This window comes from Oreochromis aureus, linkage group 23 (genome assembly GCF_013358895.1).
Source record: "Oreochromis aureus strain Israel breed Guangdong linkage group 23, ZZ_aureus, whole genome shotgun sequence".
Classification (NCBI taxonomy): domain Eukaryota; kingdom Metazoa; phylum Chordata; class Actinopteri; order Cichliformes; family Cichlidae; genus Oreochromis; species Oreochromis aureus.
The window spans coordinates 17,617,869-17,642,126 of NC_052963.1; the positions used below are offsets into that span (position 1 = coordinate 17,617,869).

The 24,258-nt window shown below is 42.6% G+C and overlaps 1 protein-coding gene across 1 annotated transcript in view; it reads left to right on the plus strand.

Annotated features, from left to right (window-relative positions):
- The first annotated feature begins 339 nt into the window (after window positions 1-339).
- Window positions 340-24,258, plus strand: part of prox1a (prospero homeobox 1a) — a 42,058-nt gene continuing 18,139 nt past the window's right edge. Inside the window, exons 1-6 of the mRNA XM_031729615.2 lie at window positions 340-1,029; window positions 3,984-4,405; window positions 4,586-5,209; window positions 5,567-6,799; window positions 10,961-11,068; window positions 22,028-22,222. Of these exons, the coding sequence (XP_031585475.1) occupies window positions 4,055-4,405; window positions 4,586-5,209; window positions 5,567-6,799; window positions 10,961-11,068; window positions 22,028-22,222 (2,511 nt within the window). The 5' untranslated portion in view covers window positions 340-1,029; window positions 3,984-4,054. The remainder of the gene's footprint in view (window positions 1,030-3,983; window positions 4,406-4,585; window positions 5,210-5,566; window positions 6,800-10,960; window positions 11,069-22,027; window positions 22,223-24,258) is intronic.

Here is a 24,258-nt window from a genome sequence, read left to right on the forward strand (position 1 = left end):
ATAAGAAGGGAGTTTTCCCATCAACCAGCAGCAGCGGGGTGTTTGTCTGAGTCTCGGTAACTTTCTTTACGCCGAGCGGCACAGAGGTCTCCGATTGCGCACGCGCAATTAAAGATGGACAAAAAGCTGAAAATGAATGTTTTGTTTTGTTTTTTAAGCAGTAAAATAAACGCAAAGAAACATTAAACGAATTAAAGCCAGTGTTTATTGAAACGTTAATGACACAGCTGAGAACATCCAGCACCAAACCAGCTGTCACTCAAACTCTTTTTTTTATTGAATAGCAAATTATTTTTAAATCCTGCTATTAACCATATTTAATCAAATAAAAGTCACGTTTTAGTTTGCCTTTTAGATTGAACTCAAAGTATAGATTTATTCTAGAAAAACTAAAAAAAAGGAACTTTTGGAGAAAGACTGGTGAAACTGACTTTCAGTTTACCCTCCGCGTGCTCCTCTCTCCTCTCCTCGCTCTGGGAGCGCGCTGTTAACCGCGGGGCTCCTTATAAATAAAATCCACCGTCCCCGGCCCCCCTTCCTTATTGGTCAGGTGGAGCCATTACCTCACTGTGTCGGCCGGTGACGCAGCGTCTTCACGTATCCTTCACGCGCGTCTCTTCTTGTTTCTTCACTGAGAGTCTTGCCGTCGGTCAGAGACGAGCCGAGGAGTGCCGGACGGTGCGGGTGCGCTCGATACTAAACACTTCCCATCCCGGGAGGAGAGCGGCGCTCTCTCTCTCCGTCTCGCTCTCTCTCTCTCTCTCATTCTCCGCATCTCTCCTATCGCTCTCTATCGTGCGCACACTTCTCCGCGAGCGTCTCTCTCTTGTCTCCCTCTCTCTCCCCCACACACACACACGCTCACGCCCGCGCGCGTGCATGCAATTGCATACGTCTCCACTTTGCCGTAGTAAATTACGGCATTGATCTCAACGGCGAGCGCGGATCTGTCTCTCGTGTTCGCCTCCCGTTTCTTTTTTTTCTCCCCTTCTCGACGGAGCGACTTGGAGAAAGGCTCGAGAGAGAGAAGTAAGTACAAACTCTTATTCTCCGTGTTTGTGTTTACTGCCTGTTAGGAACACGCGTGGCTGTGAATAACCCGAGTGCAACTTCATTCGCACTGCCTCCAGTTCGTGGACATCTTTTGCCTCACAGCTTCGATCCAGATGGCTCGGTTTAATCTCGGGACTGTTTTACAATCTGCTTCTGCTGAAAAACAAAACAAAAGAAAAGAAAAGAAAAAAAGAGGCCGACTGTGAGGAAGGACTTTTAAAAAAAATGTTACATGAAAGTTTGTTTGAAATTTGAAATCAGACTCTTGGTTTTATTTGGTTTTGTCAGCGCGTGCGCGCGCACACACCTTCCCTTCTTTCGCGTTTTATGGCAGGTTGATGGATAATTTTTATTTTTGAAGGGGTAAAAATCCAGTTTATTGTTATCAGTTTTGCAATTAAAGCCAAACGCGGGCGGGTTTCTCTCTTCTCTCTTTGATCTTTTTCCGGTTCCAAACTTTAAACTGAGAGAATAAACGGCGGGGTGAGTGGAAAAGCCCGTGTCATGTCATGATCCTGGGCTAATGGTTGTTTGGAATATGACTAAGATCTCGGTGTAAGTGTCGTCCACAGCCTGCTTCCCCCTCGGACTGTGCACGGCTTCGCTTTCCGCTCAGAGCGCACACAACGAGCTGCAGCAACAAGCTGTGATCGCCTTCACTTTTTAAGCTTTCCGCGTTTTTAACTCAATCGAGACAAAACGAACTAAAAGAAGGAAAAAAAAACAAGTGTAATATTTAATTGTTTTGTGAGCATTTATGACTTGGAACTATTACATTTAAATTGTGAAGGCAAAGGTATTTAAACGGCAGTTTTAGGTTTGTATTCCTTTGTGAATTGAAGTCTAACATTTACACGTATTAATCACTAACTTCCCATTTCAGTTCTCAATTACAGAGCCAGTTATTCCTGCCCTTTAATTTCAGATTAAAACAAAAGTTTCAGTTTTGATCCAAAAAAGCCACACACACGCAAACACTCTCACATCTCCTTTTTCTCCACCTCACCTTCAACAGAAGCTCATTAAAAAAAATAAAAAAAGAAAAGTTCATCCAACTTCTATTAAAATTCATCTGTGAGTAGATGAACCTTTGGAGCTGCTGTGTATTTCTGAGGTGTCCCTGTCTTCTGTTGAGAGTGACACTCTCAACTTGAACTAAGACGCCAGTTTCAAAATAGGTTGTCGAGCTCTTTGGACCTCACTAATGTAAACTGTTTGTGTCCCTGTGTGTGTGTGTGACAGACCTCTGCACAGAGTAATGCTGAAGAACCAATAATGCAAACACAGACCAATGTGTGTATGCATGCATGCTCTGTAGTGTGTAGTGTGTGTTAGTGTGTGTATCTGGGTCAGTCCCTTGCTCTGTGCTGAGGGGACGTGTTTTTCCTGAACACCTAACAGCAGCAGAACTGGCATAAGTCATATTCAAACTAACCATTCTCATTTGGTAATGGCCCCAGCAGGAACACAGGGGTCTGCTTTGATCGGCTGTTGTTGACTGATGCAAAAGCATCTTGTTTCTCCGAGCGTATGCGTGTGTGTGTGTTTAGTCTTTTTAAATCCTTTCTGCAGCAGTGTTTGAGTGTATTTTGCAGATGGGCCTGAAATCATACCCGTTTCTGGCCGATGTACGAGTTGCGGAACTGTTGTTGTAAAGCTGGACACTCTTAATTTGTGAATCATTTCCCTAGTTTAGAAACTGAAATCCTTTGCAAAACAGATGCAAACACGTAACATGGGAAACGCTGTCTGTGTTCACCAGTGCAGGTACAAGTGCAAACAATTTGCACCTGCTTGAAAACAGACGAGCTGAAATTTTTTAATTGTTTTTTTTTTTCCTGCACAGTCTGCAAACTTTGTGGTTTGCACTCATGTGCATCTCATTTTGTGTGATTCAGCTATGAGGCGACTTCTCCAGGAATGAAAAGCAACCCATTGCACAGGTAGTGAAAGCTCTGGGTGTTTCCAATGCTTCAGCAGAGAAACTTAACCTTTCACGGCCACTGTGCATGCCCCTCTTTGTGTTTGCCGTATAGCAGATAAGCCCCACTCACACATGGCAGCATGAGAAACCCAGTTTTAATTATTGAGCTCACACAGCATGTGTTAATAACTTTTTCGGGGGGGAGGGGGAATAAAATAAGTTCACAAACAACTAAATTCACTGCCTTCGGAAAATACAAGGTAAAAATGTATTTCTTCCAAATCAAAAAGAAGCAGAAAAAAAAATCAGGAAGATGATAAAGTGAGGGGAAAAAATGGGTTTATTTTTCTTCACAGTGGAGTTGAATGCCCTCTGACAATACGAGAGAGCTTGTCAATTCTTCACAGCTCCTCACAAGATGCAGAAATCAAGGTTAGCCCTCAGGAGACGAGGAGGAAATGGGAAATTATTTTGGTTATTACAGGCAGGTGTTACTTCTCTGCGGGAATATCTCCTTGAACTATTTTAAAGAGTGTGTTGTTTCTCGCTGTGGTTCCCTTGGCTTTTGGTCAAGAAATGAACCGTGTCCTGTTTTTGTATTTCTCCAAGTGTTAGATCAATAAAAAAAAGAGCTTCTCCTCTTTTTCTTTAAATTCCTTTAATTATTGTGTTCTCTGATGCTTCATAAAGACGCAAGAGATCGTTTTTTCTTGTTTTTTTTAACAGCAGATTCCTTTTTTATTACCTGTCATCATCCAGTGTCTCTAAAATGTGTTAAATTTACTATGTTAGTGTAATTTTCTAATTCAAAATGAAAGGTTTTTTTGGAGAGAAGGCCACTAATTTTTTGTCTTTAAATATAATTACCAATTTCAGCGAGTGGGTTTCTTTCAGATCCTTCCTGTCTGTAAAACCGGAGCCACGTAAGACAGATCAGAGGTGGAAATGAGAAGTTTCATTAACTGCCAGTAAAAGGTGTTTCCTCGTGTTTGTTGTTGTTGATCAGGTAACTCCTCTGATCCTGTGTGCGTGTGTCTGTGAGGACCCCTGGTCATGTCTGCTTAGCTGCCCTGCGTGATGCCTGATCATGACAGCACCACCCTCCTAACAAGACAGACCAAGCGCCGACGTGTTGACATCGGGGTGAAAAGGACTGTGGGTAGCGCGATATTCGCCCGCGCCAGGGACACCCTGCTCGACAGAATGAACCAATCCCACGGCCCCGATCAGGACGGCGACTGCTCGCTGGTTGGTCACAGCCACGGGGCAACCAACGGTGACGGCGAGAAGTCGAACGTTCTGAGAAAGCTGCTGAAGAGGGCGAACTCGTACGAGGACGCCATAATGCCTTTCCCTGGGGCTACGATCATCTCTCAGCTCTTGAAAAACAACATGGGGAAGAACGGAGGCAGTGACTCGGGTTTTCAGGTACAGAGAAACAGCAAGTAGTTAGAAAATGAATAAATGTCACTATTTAGACACTGTTTCATTGAATCTTTCTCTCTTTTTACCCTTCCAATCAACCAAGAATGTAGTCTTAAGTCCTCCTTCATGGATCTGTTAAATTATTCATTGTTATTAAGTCAGTGCTGCTGTCCTTCATCACAGGGGAGTGGTGCTCTGTCCAGTGGAGGCTCAGAGATCCAGGCCGAGGATGCCTGCAGCAACTCCTCCCGTGATCGGGACAGCCCGTCTGACTGCCTCTCTCCTGGGCCTCCTCTGCCCCCTCCATCTTCCTCCTCCTCCTTCGGGCGGCCACCCCCTCCTACGAGTCTCAACTCCCACGCTCCCTCTCAGCCCCTCTCCCTTTCCTCCTTCGAATTGGACCGGCTGTCCGACGAGCACCTTCGTGCCAAGCGCGCCCGTGTGGAAAACATCATCCGCGGCATGAGCCATTCTCCGCTGGTCCGACCCAATGCCGGCGACCACAACCAAGAGAGCAACCGCGAAAATGAGAACAGCAGCAACAACAGCAACAGCAGTAACGACAACAGAGGCGACGGCAACGGCCACAGCACCGGCAGTCACAGCCGGAGCGACTGCCCCTCTTCTCTGCTGAGCTCCCCTGGCTCGCGGGGTGGCATGGTTGGAGTCGGTGAGGTCTACAGGGAGAATAAGAGAAAGCAGCGCCTGCCACAGCAGCAGCACAGCTTCACCCAGCTGGTGTGTTCCAGGCAGGAGCAGAGACAGGAAGAAAGAAGGCAGCTCAAACTACAGCTGGAAGACATGCAGGTTGGTAGTTGAGTAGTTACTAAATATAACAAATACATTGTCGGTCCCTTCCTCTGTAGTTTTTACGATTTAAAACTAGGATGTTTTCCAGAGTTTGAGGGTCTCAGCACCGAGAAACACAAAGCTTTAACCTTTACAGTCTAAAAAAGGGCCATTGTTTTTTAAGCATAACAAAGAATCAAACTTTTAATATATTAAAATCGGCTTCTTTGCTCTTTACAACCAGAAAAATAAAATAGGTGATGCAGAAAATCATTGGGTTACTTATTAGCTGGTTAGGTACAAAACAACAAGAAGAAAATATTTTATGTCATGAGTTGAAGAGGTCCTTCTTTGCATTCTCTTTCCTGTGCTCAGAAACAGCTCCGCCAGCTTCAGGAGAAGTTCTACCAGATCTACGACTCGGAGACTGAGGAGGAGGAAGACAATGGCGAGAACGGTGAGCCTGACCGAGGCGGAGAAAGAGAGGAGGACGGCAACTTGTCAGAGGACAGCATCCGCTCCGACGGCCTGGAGGAGCGGCACAGAGAGAGGGGCCGGCGCGGCCACGACGACCTCTCCGAGCTGGACCCGGGTCTGTTCCTGGACCGGGCACGGGCCCTCCTCCGAGAACAGGCCTTGATAGATGGAGAAATGGAGGAGGATGTGGACAGCAGGGAGGACGAGGAGAGGAACGGGGAGAGGGTAATGAAGAGGAGGGGGGCGGTGGGGGCAGGGGCCGGAGGAGGAGGAGGAGGAGGGAGGCAGTTAGCCGAGACTCTGAAGCAGGAGCTGAACTGTGCCGTGTCACAGGTTGTCGACACCGTTGTCAAAGGCTTCTCCTCACCCAAACAGGCCATTAATCACCATCATGGCTGCCACAGCAGCACGCCGGCCGCGCCTTCCTCTTCCTCCAACTCGTCCTCCTCGTGCCCTCCGCCTTTTGGCCCCATGCCCTCCCTCACCCCTGACTCTCGATTTGGTGGCGGCGCTTTGGCCCTCAGTCTGAACGGCGATGGCAGTCCCACTCCTAACTACCACTCTTCCAACCAGAGGCTGCACTGCTTCGGGGACGTGATTGTCCCGAGCCCGCTGGATTCGTTCGGCGGGTTGAGTGGCAGACTAAGTGGTGTGCCAACGCCCAACGACCAAACAGAAGCACTGCCGCTGGTGGTGCGCAAGAGCGGTGGAGGAGGAGGAGGAGAGAACGCCGACCCCTCTCTTCCCCCTCCACCTCCTCCTCACCATCCCTCTCTCCACCCGACTCCCCTCACAGCTTCGCTCGGGTTTAGCCCTCCATCCTTCCGCCACCCGTTCCCTCTTCCCCTCATGGGCTATCCCTTTCAGAGCCCCCTGGGGTCACATGGGGGTGGAGCCGGGTACCCTCCGGGGCCCAAGGACCACCACCGGTCCTCTCCCGATTCGATGGACATAACTCGGGAAACCAGCCTCAGAACCAAAATGGCGTCCCTGGCGGGAGGCCATCTTGGTCACCATCACCACAGGCAGAGCTCCCCAAACCAACACGAGGGTCTGTCGCTATCCCTCATCAAGTCTGAGTGCGGGGACCTGCAAGACATGTCTGACATCTCGCCCTACTCTGGCAGCACCGTATCCTTATTCCTGAAAGCTTCAGCACTTGTGAGCCTGTGTGAGCGCCTGTGTTGTCTTACATCTGCAAACGCTTTAGCGTTAGAATCGAAAACATTGTGTTCATCCAAATTCCGCACCAGGCTTGAACTGTAGGCTGGTTTTGTGCATTAAAATTAGCAACAATCTGCCTACTCGAAACTTTTAATAGCAACACTTAGGCTTTAGAGTGTGTGGCTGATGGACGGTATAGTCCCACACTGCAGTGCACAAAGGAAATGAGGGGCCTCACCGGTAGAAAAACAAAGATAGGATGAGAACAACAATGAGATAATTTTTTTGTTTTTTGCATTTGATCTTATTTCTCTTTCCCACATGAGTCACATCTTCAGTCAACACTGTCAAACACAGAGACATGTTAGAAGCAGCAGCAGCAGGAGGAGGCGGCGATAGTCACATAAATTCTTTAATATCAATTAATCTGCATTAATTGGTTCCTTGTCTGAGCCTCTTGTTTCCTAGCTGAGTGGGGAAGATGAAACGGACGCGCCCGGTCTTGCAAGAGGGGGAAGATTAAACAGGTCGCACGCTGCTCTCTCAAAGCCCTTTTAAGTCTATGCAGCAGGTTTTGGTGTTTAAAGGTGCTGAGAAAGGCTCGTGAGCTCCCTCTTCAACACACACACAAACACACGCACACACACACACACTGTGTTACCACCGTCTGAGACACTATTGTGCTGTTAGGTTCGCTTTCATCACAAAGACTTTGTACATAAACGCTCAAAGCAAATCATATTTCACTTTGTGTGTGTGTGTGTGTCTGCGTGTGTGTGTGTGTGTGTGTGTGTGTGTGTGTGTCTGCGTGTGTGTGTGTGTGTGTGTGTGTGTGCAGGGTAGGTAAGACCTCGTACATAGGAGCTCAAAGCTAATCATATTTCAAAGAGCAGGAGAGGGGAACAGGCAAATGCTTGGCCTTACTGACAGACACTTTCTAAATGTGTGTTCTTCAACCTTGTGGGCACACATAAAGAGAAGTGTAATATCTCAAATGTACACTTTAGTTTCCTTTTTATGATTGTTAGCAGGTTGTTCTGGGACACTCCTACTCACTTTCATTTGTTGGCCTTCGGTCTCGGTGGCTCGACAGCTGTGTGTGTTTTGCTTCATATACACACACACATGCACAAACACATCATCTTTCATGGCGTGTGCATGCGGACAGGTGTTTGCAGGTAGCTGTTTATCTTCTTGTTGCTAACCTTTCATATGGAGAGGGCTTCTCCCAGCTGCTGTGCACACACACACACACACAGTGACTCACGCATGCATGCATGCATGCAAACACGGGGGCGTGCGTGAAAAACACACGTTTGAACAACAAAGTGAAAAGAAAAATAAGACTTTGAACCCGATAAAATGGGAACTCCTTGCAGCTGTGGTGGGGATTTGATCACAGTGTTGTCTTCAAAGCCAATTTAGATGTTGCTTTAATTAGAAAAAAAAACAAAAAGAGAGAAATATTTGACACGTCTCTTGATCCTGCTGAGCCGTTTCATTCCAAAATGCTCTCCCATTCATTTGGCCGAGAAAAAAGAGAAATCTTTGAAAGTGGACATTAGTATTTCAAACATACTGAGCACCACCCTTCAAACCCTGCTCCCTCCTTTCTTTCTTTAAACTATTCACTGTTATAAGAAATGCATCGTTTTGAATTTGACAAAGCGGAGAGAGCGTTCACCTTGGGCTCAGGCTCACAAACTGTTGCTTTAAATAACACAGGAAAAGAGAAATAAGACCGTGAGGACACGTGTGTCTGTTTGTCAAACATACACATAATACGACAACAGTTCGTAAAACAGATCTCATAAAACAATCTGCCATGAATTTCAGTGCACAAATATAAAAGAATAAAATCAGGCCATGAGAAGAATTTTGGATATTTGAGGATTAAACTCAAACAGTTAAGCTGCATTCAGTGAAAAAATGCATGTGTCCATGTAAGCGTCCAATTCTGATAGCTGATTATCCTTACACTTGCAAATTACACACCGAACCGCCAGCCTACTTAAATTATTTGTCATTACATACAATTAACAAATAATTACATACAACATTTACTGTGCAAATTTGCTGAAGCAAACAGGAATGAGCACCAGATGTGCCACCAGGCTAACACTTTTATTTTCCTCGGGTATAAATCTAAAGCATACTCGTGTCATGTATCTATCCAGATTGATTTGGAGTGGCGTTGCCCAGTTTTGGAGAAAGTGTCCGCCTTTTCTTGAACATAATTGCACTCAACCAACGATGTCTGCAAGTCATGACCTGGTTAACTAGAAGAAAAATCCACAAATCCTGCTGTGAACAGTCACATTTCTCACATTTGCCTTTTTTCATGTTGTTTTCTGTCTCTAGTATAAAGCAGAGTAGAGACGACATGGTGATTGCAGTCTTGGTAGCTGTAAGGCCTTAAGAAAGACTTGCCTTTGCACTGATAATAGCTAACCCTAAAGACTACCATGCACGCACGCACGCACGCGCATGCACACTCAGGTCTGTGTGTCTTTAAGCCTTTGTGCGCAGCTGAGCAGATGTCCTCCATTCATTTATGAATTTATTCCCTCCTCAATCTTTTCTCCTCCCAATCCCCCCATTCACACACCATAACACACATACACCTGGTAACAAGGTCAAGTTACATCTGATACGGCGAGCCCCCACGTAAACCACTCTCTGTCCCTAAGCAGAAGTGGCAGGTACGCACGCACACGCACGTGTAGGAAAGGAGGAGGAAGAGACGTGAAAGAATAAAAGAAAAAATGTGTTTATTCAGTGACTCACTTTAGCTACTATTACACGCACACAAACACACATGCACATCACTTGGCATTTATTCATTATTATATTGCTTCACACTGTTTACTCTGAGTCATGTTGGGTGTGTTTAAATGTGTATGCGTGTCCACAAAAAATAAGACAGGCTGCAGACTTAAAAAAAACAACATTAGTTGACCTAAATGCACACAAACAGTGACAGGTTGGCATGAATGTTAACTAAGTGATGGTGTTGTTGTCCGCTGACCGGACGTATCTGCTGCTAAATGAATGATGGATGACAGCGAGGCTCACCTCTAGCCTCTGATATGGAGAGGCCTTTTTAACCGTGTTGTTGGGTCATGTTAATTAGTAGCACGAAGTCAGGACAGCTTTTTAGGTCGAGACAGACGACGGTGTGTCTTTTTTTCTTGTTTTTTTTTATTGGCCGTTGAAGGTTGACGGGTAGATACAACAACAAATGGCAAAAAGCTGACAAAGTTAAATCTCTTGTCCCAAAGCTGCTCTTTTTCTTTTCTTTTTTTCACATCTTTTTTTTTTTTTTACACTTTCCACTCCTGATTGCTGATGCTAGTCTCTCCCTCTTTCCAGCCATATAGGGCCCCTGGGGTTGTCTTTATGTGTGTATGTGTGTGTGTGTTTCTCTGTGTGCTAATTGACCTTGCAGGGGGTTCCATTGATTGCCTCATCTTCTCTGATAGATTATAGGGCTGTTAATGTGGTGGGGAAATGGCAGCGTGGTGGGGCACAGCTGTTGTCACGCACACACACGCATGCAAACACACAAACGTGCGCATACACACCCACTTGGACACAGGGATACTCTTGGCGCCCCTACAACCGGGGCCTGCACAATTATTATTTTCGTTGTTGAGACAGTGGGATGGGCAGAGTCTGCGAGATGCTGGGATTTGATCAAAAGCCAGCAGGTGCTTGTGTTTGATTTTTGCTCCACACCCGTCGCAGAAGTGGCTTTGACTCATCAGAGTTTCTGCATTTAAAACTAGTCACTCCTTCCTCGCAATGTGGTAGTGAGCTTTTCTCACAAATGCTTTTGAAAAAAGAAAATCGTCCCCCTCTGGCATTGGTTGCTCTACGGTTACAGAGTTTGTGTTAGAAAAAGGAATAAATAGACACACTTCAGGTTTTCAGACTTCAGGTGGGTTGGATGTTACATTCACATGTAACGAGTGTGGTCTCACCGCTGTCATGGCAATTCCTTAGCCAAGCTTAGACAAGCATAATGTGGATTGTATCAGAGGAAATGTCCCGCCACTGTGTTCCTCAAAAGCTTTTGTCCACAAAAAACAAACTGTTTACTGGTTCCTTGACCCTGTTAATGCTCAGATTCAAGAAGGACTGTCTCCGAACCACCTGAAGAAGGCCAAGCTGATGTTCTTCTACACCCGCTATCCCTCATCCAACATGCTCAAAATGTACTTCTCTGATGTCAAGGTAAGACCTCTTCCCTCACTTTTCTTTTCCTTGTGTTTTCTTTAATGAACCTCCTGCAGCTGCTCAAATCTTATTTTTCTCTTTTATGTCAGTCACATTCAAGACTAAAGACAGATTATAGTTTGTAGTGTCAAACTGATCTGTGTGCATAAGATTTTGTCTAGGTTGTTCAAACAATGCAAAATAAAAGTTGGGCTATGCGTTTTAATATGTTTCTGAATTGTCAAGGTGAAATCGTCAAGGTGCACACTTGCAATTGTCAGGAGAAGAGACAGACAAAGGCAGAAAAAAGTGGGTGACTTTAAATAAGAAGAGCTATGAGTACTGCAGTCTCTGTCAGGTCAAATATGGACATTAATGTTGGGAATGTAACGGCATCCTTAGAGTCCGGGCTCCAAAAACGCACTGGTGTATTTTTGTGACTTGTGTGCATTTTGCTGTCTGATTATATTCAGCTATATTGCACCATTAAACTGCGCGTGTGTGTGTGTGTGTTTGTGCAGTGAGACCCTAGAGCGCAGATGGGTGCTCCAGTCTGTCACGTCTTTGTAGCATAATTAGAGTTTCTGGCCTTAATCGGCCAAGGGTAGGAAGGAGGGGTGCTAACGCCCACTTTCCCTCTCTCTCACACACACACACACACACAAACTGTAAGAGCCCCCCCGAAACACTCATTTTATCTCCCTGCCACCCACAACCCATGCATATACACTAACGCTTTCACTCTCACTCTCACTAACGCAAAATGAGAAGCTGAACTTTTCTTTAAACACGGACACACGGAAACAAGCACTGCGTGTGCCCTCTTTTGACATTTGATGGGATATGAATGGAAGCAAAAGAGTAAAAATGATCAAGTACATAAAGTCAAGAAAAAGAGAAAAAAGTAGAAGACAAAGTGTGTGTTTGTGTGTGTGTGTGTGTGTGTGTGTTGGACGGCTTTGAGAAAATGACAGAGGGGAGGGGAGAGCAAAATGAAATGGATGACAGAATAACAGAACAACAGCTTTAAAACAAAGACGCCGATTGTTTCGTGTTTACAGGCTGCTACGTGTTTTGCAAAGGAGCATACGGCTCCTCGACAGATTCAGGACGCTGTATTCAAATGAGCATAAACGCAGACACACACACCAGCTGGCCTTTGGCTCATATCTGCGGTGACCACTTCCTTGTGGCAGTGCCACATCCTCATTGGCTGCCATGGCAACAGGGGTCGCCGGGACACCAGGTTGCTAGGCAAACACAAGGTTGCTAAGCCTACCTGCTCCCAGTGTGTGAGACTGTGATTTGTCATTAACCTAGATCAGATTAGCCGATGTACCTTTACTGTCGAAATAAAAGCAAAGAAAGGAACGTTTTATCAACATGCTTTAAAGGTTTAGCATCTCTTCAAGAGAATCTGTCACTGATGAGCCTGAACATGTTCTCAGAACTTACAAACATTACAATATTGCTGATTTGGTATAAGCTTCCAATAATTTCTTCTTTGCAGATTTTGATTCTTTTAATTTCTAAGTAAATTGCAGGAAATAAATAGCGGGGCAATGTAAACAGTTGCCTCTACTGTGAGAGCCAACAGATCTCTCTGAACTTTCACAATAAAAGTGTAGGTTCACCCTCAGAGATGGTGGAAGACATACAAATAAATACAATTTAGTTGCCTGTAATATAAATGGTGACCAATCTAATCTTATAATCATATATACTAAAGTAGGGGTGTCAAACATGTGGCCCGGGGGCCAGAATCGGCCCAGCAAATGCTCTAATCTGGCCAATTAGACGGCTTTGGATCATCTTAAGATTCTTGTGAAGGTTTCTCTGAATTAATATAAATTGTGTCTGTGCAGAGAGCTACCAGAACTTTACCTGTTTTGTCATGTTCTCTGATTTATTTAATTTACTGCAGCAACATTTCTTTATCGTGTAGAAAAACCGATGAAAAACTGTTGAAATCATGCTTCTTTTTCTTAAATTAAATGGGATTCAGTGTGTCGTTAAACATCTTTACACTGACAGAAAGGGGAGTTTCAGTATATGTCCCACGATGTAAAAGGAGTTTGGCATCCCTGTACTAAACAGGACCTTCTTCCTGTGAAAACTCTACATTTATATCCTCGCAGTGACTGAACAACCAGGATTCAAATGCATCATCCTAATAGGAGCCGGTGACTTGACAGGGGGTGTATTATAAATCACGTTCAGCGAGGTGCCTTCAGGTTTAACTTGGGGTTTAAAGTGTCATAGGAAGGATTTGCATTTTTAAGGTGGTACACTGTCATCTTTACTTGTGCTGAACACCTGTACTGCTCGAGGACAGCTAACAAATCTACACATATGAAAGCGCAGTGCACTGATGGTGCATTTCTAATAAGTGGATCACTGTTTGGAGAAGAACTATGGGTGGATTGTGAGAGGCTCTCTCAGTGTGCATCTACAGCTTTGGGTGGTATAGATTCTTAGTTAAGTAAACTGCTTTTTTTGCAAGCTTATTTAAGTGCTTGATGATCTCAGAAGATTTGCAAGTAAGCCGACCTTTCTATGTAAATGATGTTTTTACAGTGCCGTTTACCTACACCAGGGTAAAAGTGGAGTTAATGTCCTACAACACATAAGAATACACAGATGTAAATTCAGTCAAATCTACTTCTGCACTAATAATGGTTCATACCTTATGCTTCAACACGTCTTCGTACTTTTCCAGCTCTGGCTGCAGCACTTATGTTGCTTTGAGCTGGTTTAATATTTCTAAATTCCTCTGATTTGTTGTTCTTTTTATCAGAAAAGTGCAGCTCAATCCGGACAATGTTTGCAATTAGTCATCTAGTGGCAACAAATACACTGATTGATTCAGAAAACCTGGCTTTTACTTGCAGATCTGAAAATCCTCATCATGACAAGGCTTAGCCTGATTGCAGTTTTTAGGTTTAATGAAGTCAGATGAAGCAAAGTTATCACAGCTTGCTTCATAGTACAGGTGCCTGGGTGAGTTAGCTAGTGCCACACCCAGAGACACACAAACGAACAAGAAGAGACAGTTTAAAACTGCAACGTGCTGACATCGATATTATTCTATAATCAGCTTAACTTATATTTTCAATTATCTGAGTAATATCCTCAATATTTATGTGGCCAGTAAAATCTGGCTTTGGGGTTTAATTTGGAAAATGAATAAATTAGAACTAATGAGTTAATGCATAGCTTTGGTTCACGAGTTTGTCTTTTTGAGATTGATACTGGCTTTTAAAATTAATCTACTCTCCAATCTGTGGGTTTATCTTCAAAAAGATATCCAATTAATCTCTTCAGTCTCAACAAACATGGATTTAGATTAGGGGACGTTTGCGTGCAGATACAGTATTTGAGCCTCGAACTGTAAGTGCAGTCAGAACCGCAAGCAGTGGGAGTTAATGCAGTGTAAAGATACGAGTTTGTTGGCTGTTAAGGGACAGACAGTATGATGTGTCATTGTCACATCACAACAGAGCCCTGGTGGAAGAGCTTAGACTTTTGAGAAGACTCCATACCTTATTTCCTGACATCCCTCATGCAGTGTGGAACAAAGTCAACAACAGCCAAATCTGCTGCTTAGAGGTAGTTACTGAATGAAAATGCATTGGATGGCTTTTACAGCCAGACTGATATATCAGCAGGAACAACATGTCGGCCGATATTATTAGTCAGGCGATATATATATATATTGTGTCAGCTTTCATATTGGCCAATAAATAAAAATTGAAAAGGTAAAGAAGAAACAGGAGACACTATTTTATCGCAGAGGTCCAAGCGGGTAACTTGTTGTGACAGTTAAGCAGGATTAAATCGCACCATCACGTTATCTTAGTAGGGACTCATAAATAACAGCAGAAAACAAATTTTAGGGTAATCCAGAGTTTTTGTGTTTCTAAAAGAAGAAAAAATATCGACCAATATATCAGGTTTTTAAACAACAAAATATCGGTATTAGTATCGATCTTAAAGATCCTATTAGAATTAGAAAGATCCAATGAAAATCTAAAGGATGCAATATTTTTATGACAAACAAATTCTGTTTGTATGAAATCCAGTTTAGAGCGAAATCGTCAATCTTACATGACGAATACGGTTATTTTCAGAAAGGCAACACATAAACTGTTGTAAAATGGTGCAGATTTTTCAGGACCCTTGTTAAGATTTTGACGAGTGCATATATTTGATGTTTTAGAGACATGGAAGCATGCGGGATTTAGATAAACCAAATGGTGTGTGTGTGCATGTGCTCTGTCAAAGAATTTGATATGACTTGCTTTCGTTCCCAGACAGAACTTGTTAGTGAGAGCAACTTAAGGGATTTGCTGACAGTAAGAAGCACACATCTACAGAGTTAGCCTTTAAGAAATTATGGTTTCCTATTGTTCATATTTTATGCAAATAATGGTTTATAGTCAAATTTTGTTTTAATTGAGTCGTAATCCCACTTAATCCAGCATATTTCTGAGTGGGAGACATTACATTGCTTAATGAAAATGAATCATGGTTAATCCTATTTGTGATGAGTGAGGCTGTTCTTTTCAAGCCTTTGCTAGTGTGTGTGTGCGCTGAAGACTGAGCGAGTGAGCACACCCTGTTGCTGTCTGTCTGTCTGTGTGTGTGTCCTGTTTCATTGTCCCACTGCATTCATTATCCTCATCATTACCATATCTCTGAAATCCGGGTCAGTGTCTCTTTCTCCTTTTTTTTTCTCACCCTCTCTTTTACTCCTAGCGCCCCCCCGATCCTTCCCAGGGAACAATAAGTAGCATGTGTTAGAAGGATCAGGCAGATTCACTGTAAGGGAATTAGGGCCCTGAATGGCTTTCCCTAATTGGACTTGAATGGACTTTGTCTATGGGAAACTGGTTCTTAAAGATGAGCCTCTTACACACAATGGTCTCCTCGCTCGGTGTGGGAAGCGGGTTGAGCTGACAACTGTTTTAGCCACAGATGAGCAAGCACGCACATACACATGCACGCCCGGGACATTAATTGCATTGTGCAAACCTCTTGCCTTCTGACCAGACAATCACACATATAAGCACAAGACGCTGAGGTCGCTGCCGTCTCGTCTTGAGAGAGTCAGCGAGAATAATTAAGACCTCGTTAGGAGTGGAGGAGGATTAATTAGACGCTGGCTGGCTCGGGGAGCTCCGTCTAACTCGCGCACTCTCACTTGCAAGTTGCCTGCCAGCTGAGGGTTTTTAACACTCTCGCTCGCTAATATGCATGCGCACACACACATTTATCAGCGAGAGCCCTGAAGACTCTTGCCTTGAGAGGCTGAAATGATATCTGGATGCCGCCATCTCAGCAGGAATCAATTAGCGTCCAGCCCGCCTCTCACCCGTCTTGTCAATTAGTTGCACGATGAGCAACACGGCCAATTTTGCCTTGTCAGGATATGAAGAGGAAAAAAGCTGTTTTTACTGATGCTGCTTAAACTGAACATCAGAAATGAACAATTTTATGAGCTTACTTAAATCTTTTCTAAGACCGTGTAGTTACATTGAGCTGATGTTAATGCCAAACTACGTAACATGAAGCTGATTAACTATGCTTTTAATGATCTAATTTGTCTTTAAGCAAAAAATTTGACACAACAAAGATTAACCAATCAAAACTGGATACAAGTGATTAAAAATTCTAAGCGGCTTATTGTTAAAGCAAGGATTCTGCACACTATTCCTTAAGCAGCTGCAGTCCCTACACTGTGTGCTGCATGGTAAAGCAGAAATGACCTACAACATAAATTGAACAAAAAGTTCCTACAACAGCTATTCCTCCAGGAATCACGAGACACCTTCAGTGCTACGACTCGCAGATTTCTGTTGATTGTGCACATTCACACCGTCCTCGGCAGAACTTGCCGAGCAACGGCGAATCTGGTTGAAGCGGGGGCGGGGGGGGGCAGATTCTTAAAGGATGTGTGCGTTTGCCCTTCGAATGTGGCCCGGGGGCGGGGGGTGGGGTGGACCATCAAGGGAAGAAGAGTCGGGCCACCCTGACACTTTCTCTGACACTCTCTCTTTCCCCCTTTTCACTGCAAACAGAAAACGGCATTCCTCCACCTCAGCGCTTTTTCCTCCCCCCCCCTCCTTCTTTTTTTTGTGGTTTGTGCTGATTGTGATGAGCTTTATGACATAGCGGGTGGATAAGAGGGCAGGTGGTGACATGACTACATCTGACTACATGTGAAGTCGCTTCTACGATTCAAATTTAAGAGGCTGAAAAGTACTCTGATTTCAAGCTGTACCTACACAAGTTTTGTAGCCACCAGCTTCAGTTCATATTGATAAACTCTACCTGAGGTGGTTTTATACATAAAGACAGAAAAGTAAAGAGTTAAGAATAAACCATTTTTTGTTGCATAGTTTGCCAACCAGAGGTCCAAGCAGAGTCGCGTCAGACATAAATGAATATACAATGACTTGTTGTGATAGATTATTTTTATATAGCACCATCATGTTATCTCAGTATGAACTCATAAATAACAACAGATCTGTTTATGTTTCATGTTTCTGAAAGAAGAGAATATCAACCAGTGTATCAGATTTTTAAATCATCAAATATCAGTATTGGTATCGATCTTAAAAATCCTACATTGGCTTTATTTTCCAGTGAAAATCTAAAGGATGCATTATTCTGAAGTCCAGTTGTGGAAGCAACACTAATGCACATAAAGAAACAAAAAGTTTGTAGTGAAAATAATATGAAAATGATAATATCTATTTTCAATTTCTTTGGGTAATCAGGCTTTTTGAAGCACCTCCCACATTTGATTAGTCCAATGGGAACTTGTGGTGTACTGTTCCCACATCAGCTCAGCAGAGCTGGGATCCGGTGACTGTGCCGGCTCCTCTTTTTATACACAAAATACCCCCGACTGCCTCTTCTTTAACCTCCTGAGACCCGACCTCTTCTTTGGGATGCATTTATAATTTCTTCTAGCTATCTGTGATTAGGTTGGAGTCATTAAGTTCCCACTGTCGTATAAAAAAGTTCACTGTTTTAACCATTTCTCAAATTTCTTAGAAGAAAACTACTTTTGTTGACCTTTGTGAGACTGTAATTGAAGTCTGATGCTCTCCTTTAGTCATCAAAGCTGTTTTCAGCTGTTCCGCCATGGCTGGAAAATGGCTTTTATAATAATCAATTAGCCTTTTAACATGCTATGCTTACATTAGGGAGCACGGTGTGATGGCTGCATGAAAATGACATATGAAGCCCATTAAAAGTCATAACCACTGTCAATGCCCTGATTATTTACTATTGTTATTATTATTAAAAACAAAACTTTGATGACACAAAAAAACCAAGGCGATTTCTAAGTGACCCCAAACTTTTGAGCAATCATGTAATTATATTTGAGAATTTGTAAAATGCTGGCAATTTGAATTAAAATTGGGACTTAAATGATTATTTAATTGATGCCTATCACCTTTTATCTCAATGATCAGACAGTGAAGAAGCAAAATTTGGCTTTTTGAAAAATTTGCTGGATTTAAGATTCTTACATCAGCATCCTCAGATAAACTGTGATACATCTTCCAACTTCTTAGGTGGATCATACCTGGAAGCCTGTACGGTACAGATACACAAACAATTGCATTTTTCCTTTATTTATTTGTGAAAATAAGACTAAAATCTGTTAATTATTAATGTGGGCATCCTTGTTATCCTACTTTGAGTTTGTGGCAGGATGGTTATCTTTTGTTTTTTTACAGATGACATCTTCTTATATGTGTTAATTGCTGAGTTATCAGATTCCCTTCATGCTACTCTTTTGTGGGTCACCAACACACTCACACACACACACACACTCTTCCCTCCTGTCACTATGCTCTTTAAAACCAACTCCCTTTCCTTCTCCTGCACACACACATGCACACACACACACACAGCACCACCACGCTCTATTATGCTCCATTATGTCACCCCCTCTAACCGTTCCTGAAAAAATATCTCTTTCCCTCGGCCGTCCTCCGCTGCGCTCCCTCTCCGTGCATTCCTTTTTTTCTCCACGCTGCCTCGCACCGTTCGGCTCGCTCTCCCCCGTCTGTCTTTCTTTCTCTCTATCTCTCTCGCTCATCCCTCGCTCCTGTGAGACAATGTCTTGTAACAATACTGAGCTTAATCTCTGTGTCAAAGCCGTTTTTCCCCTCCACTGAGCACACACACACAAACCACATACACTTTCACTGGGCTGTCGCTGCGCTTTTTAAAAAAAAAATTAATGTGTGGGGTTTTTTTTCTTTTTTCCAGAGAACGATGAAAACTCAGACATATTTTATATGTAATGCTGCCTTAAAAACCTCCAAATGATTCTCTTAAAACTTGCAGAAATCTCTTAAAATATGTTCAGCCCTTTAAGTTTGTTGTGCATTTTCACACACAGTGTTCACTGTACACACTGATACTTTCCCTTTTCCTTCCTTTATTCCTGCTCTATATCCTGTGATACAAATATACAAGAAGTTTATCTATTTAAAGGTGGGAAATTATCAAAAATGATAATTTATTGGTGCAGGAAAATGATGATTTACCAATTACGTGAAATTGTAGCTGTTTTTTTCCAAAGTCAAATTAGTATTTGATACATTATAACTAGCTTGATGTTAATTTAGTAAAAGCTCAATTATTTAATAACTTCTTAAAACTTTTTTTAAAAACAACTTCGCTAAACTAAAAACCTGGATCGGAACAGACGTTTTCCGCAGTGCTCGTAAGGCTGCAGGGCAGGATGAGGGTTTAATGAGTTCTTAATGTCAGTTTGACTCTGTGTGAAAGCCCGCTCTGGCATAACAATAAGTTAATATTTGGGATATTCTTGTGTGATTGCTGCAGTTTAAAGAGATGTTTTTTCTCCAGCAAGGAGCCTCAAGGTGTTCCTTGTACTAGTGGCTTATGAGGAGGACAAATACAGGCGTGTGGAGAGGGGCGGGGGTTGATTGGGGCAATAGTTTCTGTTTTTCTCTAACTTCCAGTGTACGTATACACACCAAAAAATTCAAATAAAAAACAACACTGTCTAGCTTATATGTTTTACCAGAAATCAACAGCAGATTATATTTAACAAAAAACATTCCTCCTTATTATTTAGTCCCGGCACAGTGTTGACATACAATTAGAGCTATATTTGCATAGACTTGCATGGAATATGTTGGCTGCAGAACAAAAAGCAAATTCATCTGAACATGTCGTGCCACAATCCAATGTGAGCATTCATACGGAGGCCCAGTTCAAGGCAAATTTGATGATAGAGCATCAGGCAAATAAGTTCCAAAGAAAACATCAGCTGTGCTATGATACTTCTACATCAACAAACAGGAAGCAGCAATCAGCAGTTTGTCTTCTGCCTCTTTTTCGAAGATTTGTTACCTTACAACCAAAAGTCATCAAAACTTGTTCACTTCCTGTACAATGAATCATGTTAAGTAAGTAAGTAAGTAAAATTTATTTATATGGCACTTTTTAAGACAAAAAGCTGTTACAAAGTGCTTCACATGGGAATGAAGGCATGTCAAACAAACAATATAACAGTATAGAAGCATATCAAACAAAGCAATAGTACAGTATAGAATAAAACAACATATTTCACACGAACATTACCCAAATGCCTGTCTAAACAGATGTGTTTTAAGCTGTTTTTTAAAAGAAGCCACAGTGTCCATGGTGCGTCAAACAGGTCCGTGGAATAGATAGAAGACCACTATCAGTGGATCTAAGAGTCCGCTTTGGAGAGTAGGGTTGGAGAAGCTCCGTGATATAGGTGGGGGCCTCACCTTGTAGAGACATAAACGTAAAGGTGAGGATTTTAAACTTATATCTATACCCAACCGGAAGCCAGTGCAAGGATTTTAGTATAGGAGTGATATGGGAGAATTTTTTACTATGGGTTAACAGCCTTGCTGCAGCATTTTCAACCGCTTGGAGCCGATTTAGTGAAGCCTTAGATACACAGGAGAAGAGTGCATTACAATAGTCTAGCCGGGAGGAAATGAAAGTGTGGACAAGCATCTCGAGTTCAGTTTTGGAGACAATAGTCCTGAGTTTGGCAATATTTCTTAGGTGAAAAAAGCAGGAGCGGGTCACAGATTTAATATGAGCGTCAAAAGAAAGAGATTGATCGAAAATTATCCCAAGATTCCGAGCAGTAGCTTTTATCGAGGATGAAAAGGCACCCAGATGTTGACTAATTTGGGGCTTGATATTCTCTGGAGCAAGGATTAAGCACTCGGTCTTGTCTGCGTTCAGCTGCAAAAAATTGTTTGTCATCCAAACATTAATTTCCTTAAGACAGTCCATAAGAGTGGATAGCTTGTCTAATTCCCAAGGTTTAAAGGAGATGTATAATTGGATATCGTCTGCATACAGATGGTAGGAAATATTTTTGAAGCCGCTAATGATCCGGCCTAAAGGAAGAATATAATTAATTATATTAATTATATAATTGGTATGATTCAACAAAAAATGCTTTAACACAGCTTGATGCTGCTAAAAAGAGAACACAAGCGTTTTACACCTTAACCCTGTTGGAGTCCACAGCCCCAAAAAGTACATAACAGAGTAAGTAAGGGAAGTTTATTTATGCAGCACTGTCACAAAGCACAATAAAATTAAATAAAAACATAAATAACAGCTCCCTGAGGTTTCTTCCTGTTAAATGGCAGTTTATCCTCATAGTGGGTTGAGTGATTGTTGGAGCTTTCTCTGTATTATTGTAGGGTCTTTAATTTACAATATAAAGCACCTTGAGGTGACTGTCGTTGTGATTATGTAAATAAAACTAAATTGAATTTAGAGGACATGTTGTGATTTTGCTATTAAGACCAACAGTTCTATTGCAGAACATGCAGAAAATCCCAGCTCTAAGCGGAAACATGTGCATGCAGTGGAAATGTAATGTTAAAGCTCTTTTTTTATATTTATGATGCTCTTCTCGTACAGTTCAATCGATGCATCACCTCCCAGCTGATCAAGTGGTTCAGCAACTTCAGGGAGTTCTACTACATCCAGATGGAGAAGTTTGCTCGGCAGGCCATCAACGAGGGCGTGACCGCTGCCGAGGAGCTGACCGTGGGCCGAGATGCCGAACTGTTCAGGGCACTCAACATGCACTACAACAAGGCCAACGACTTTGAGGTGAGCCGGGCCGTCTTTTTTAGGGGACGCCAGGTGTATTGATTTGTTTAACAGGAAGTGGACCTTCCACTCAACGACAGAAAATATGGAGAGAAAATGGCAAATAGGGAGGGAATCTCAAACACACACAGTGGGAAACTGTCACGTCTGCACTACCTGATATGTTGTTTATCTATGATGCTGCATCAGTATCAGGGTAACTAAAAAATAGTAATACCCTTAAAAAGACTAAAAGCAGAACTATTTATTCACTGTATCATGGTGTGTGTGTGTGTGTGTGTGTGTGTGTGTGTGTGTGTGTGTGTGTGTGTGTGTGTGAGATGTTTGTTTCATTTAATCAGCTCACTGATTTGCTTTGGCCGGCTGTCACTGTTTAGCATTGCTTTAGGTGCACCTGCACTAGTGTGTAGCTCACATATTGAAAGAGGAAGCAGTAGGATATATCGCTGTTTCAATATTGTGCTCCACCTTTAATGGTAAGCCCTCTTACACTTATGTTTTATCTTTAGTGGTGTTCTCTTTGCAAACTATAAAGTTTGGTGGTTTAACTTCTCTGTTAAACCCATACAAAACTTTTTGGAATCTTCCAAAAACACGACATTTTTTTGGAAGAGGTCAGGTTTTTTTTGTTGTTGTTTTTTTTTTTCAATAAAAAATATCCGTGTTTGCTAAACTTTGGAATGCAACGTCAGGTCGCCTTCAGTTTAATTAATGTACCATTTTTCTCCAGACATTTCAGAAATAAAAAAAGCTTCCTCGATCCAGTGCACAAGACTGAAAAATACTTTCTGCCCGTTTCTCTCGTCACCAAATTAAAACTGAATTCAGCGTAACTCAAACACACTCACTCACACAAATGTCCTCCACCAAGTCAGCTGTTCAGAGTGCAACAGTCACCTCACAATTCTGCTGAGGTGTGGATGTTGCTGTGTGTGTGCTCGATGAGGCGAGAGAGGACGCCGCTCGAGGCACGGGTGTCCTTGTCAAAGCGATTTGCAGAAGTCACATTCCCTCCCTCACTTTCCCTCTTCCAGTATTGGTCTAAGGGGACCTGAGGGCCCTTAAACTATCCAATGTAACATCAGCAGCATTTAGATGTCCATTAGCTTACACCTTATCGCTGACACACACACACTTCGTTTTTTCTTTTTTTTTTATGCTTAGGGATACAAATGCCAAAGCCTAAATGGATAAAGAGTTAGACTCGCAGACACGACACACCCTCATATTCATGCTGCAAAGGGTTTGCGATATTGAAGTAGGCTATTTGGAGAAATGAATAGCAAATGCTTTGCATAGTTTGCATAACAAGAGTCAGGTAGCATTTCACAGGTGTGTATGAAAAGAGCATATACAGGAAGCGGACAGACGCATGCAAATAATGAGTATGTGTGATTATTTATAGAGATAGGAGGGTCAGGTTTGAAGTTCAAACTGGGTCCAGGAGACCTTTAAACCAGGGCTCAGTTGCACTTTTTTGGCCAAGGAGACGATCAAATTTGACTTTCTAGAGGAAGTAAAAGTCACAACAAGGTTTCTGTAGGTGAACCTGTGGTAGGATCAGTACTGGCTGTGTTTTTTTAAATCATCAAAAGCTTTCAGTTAAGCTTTTGATGACACAAAGTGTTTGATTTGAGTTTGTACCGTTCATGCATTCATTAGTTTTGGTCCATTTGACTGCACAGTGCAGTTTGAAAATCAACCCACGACTCTAAACCTGAAACTGTGCTATTAAAGCCATTAAACACATTTTGTTAAGAATTAGCATGTGATGTTGTGCATTTGGGACCAAACACTGTTTAAAATTATCTTATTTGTTCTTAGCTGCATTTGATTAAACTTTAAAATAAGGGGATTACATTAAAGTAATGGAAAAACATAATTTAGTGGCTAAGTTTTCACTTACAAGACAAACACAAAAACTAGAACCTTACCGAGACCACAAACTGTACGTAAATGATGGAGTCTTGAGTTGAGCATGCTCAGTAGTATGTAGTTTATTGCCAATTATATAACATATATATTATGTACTGCAA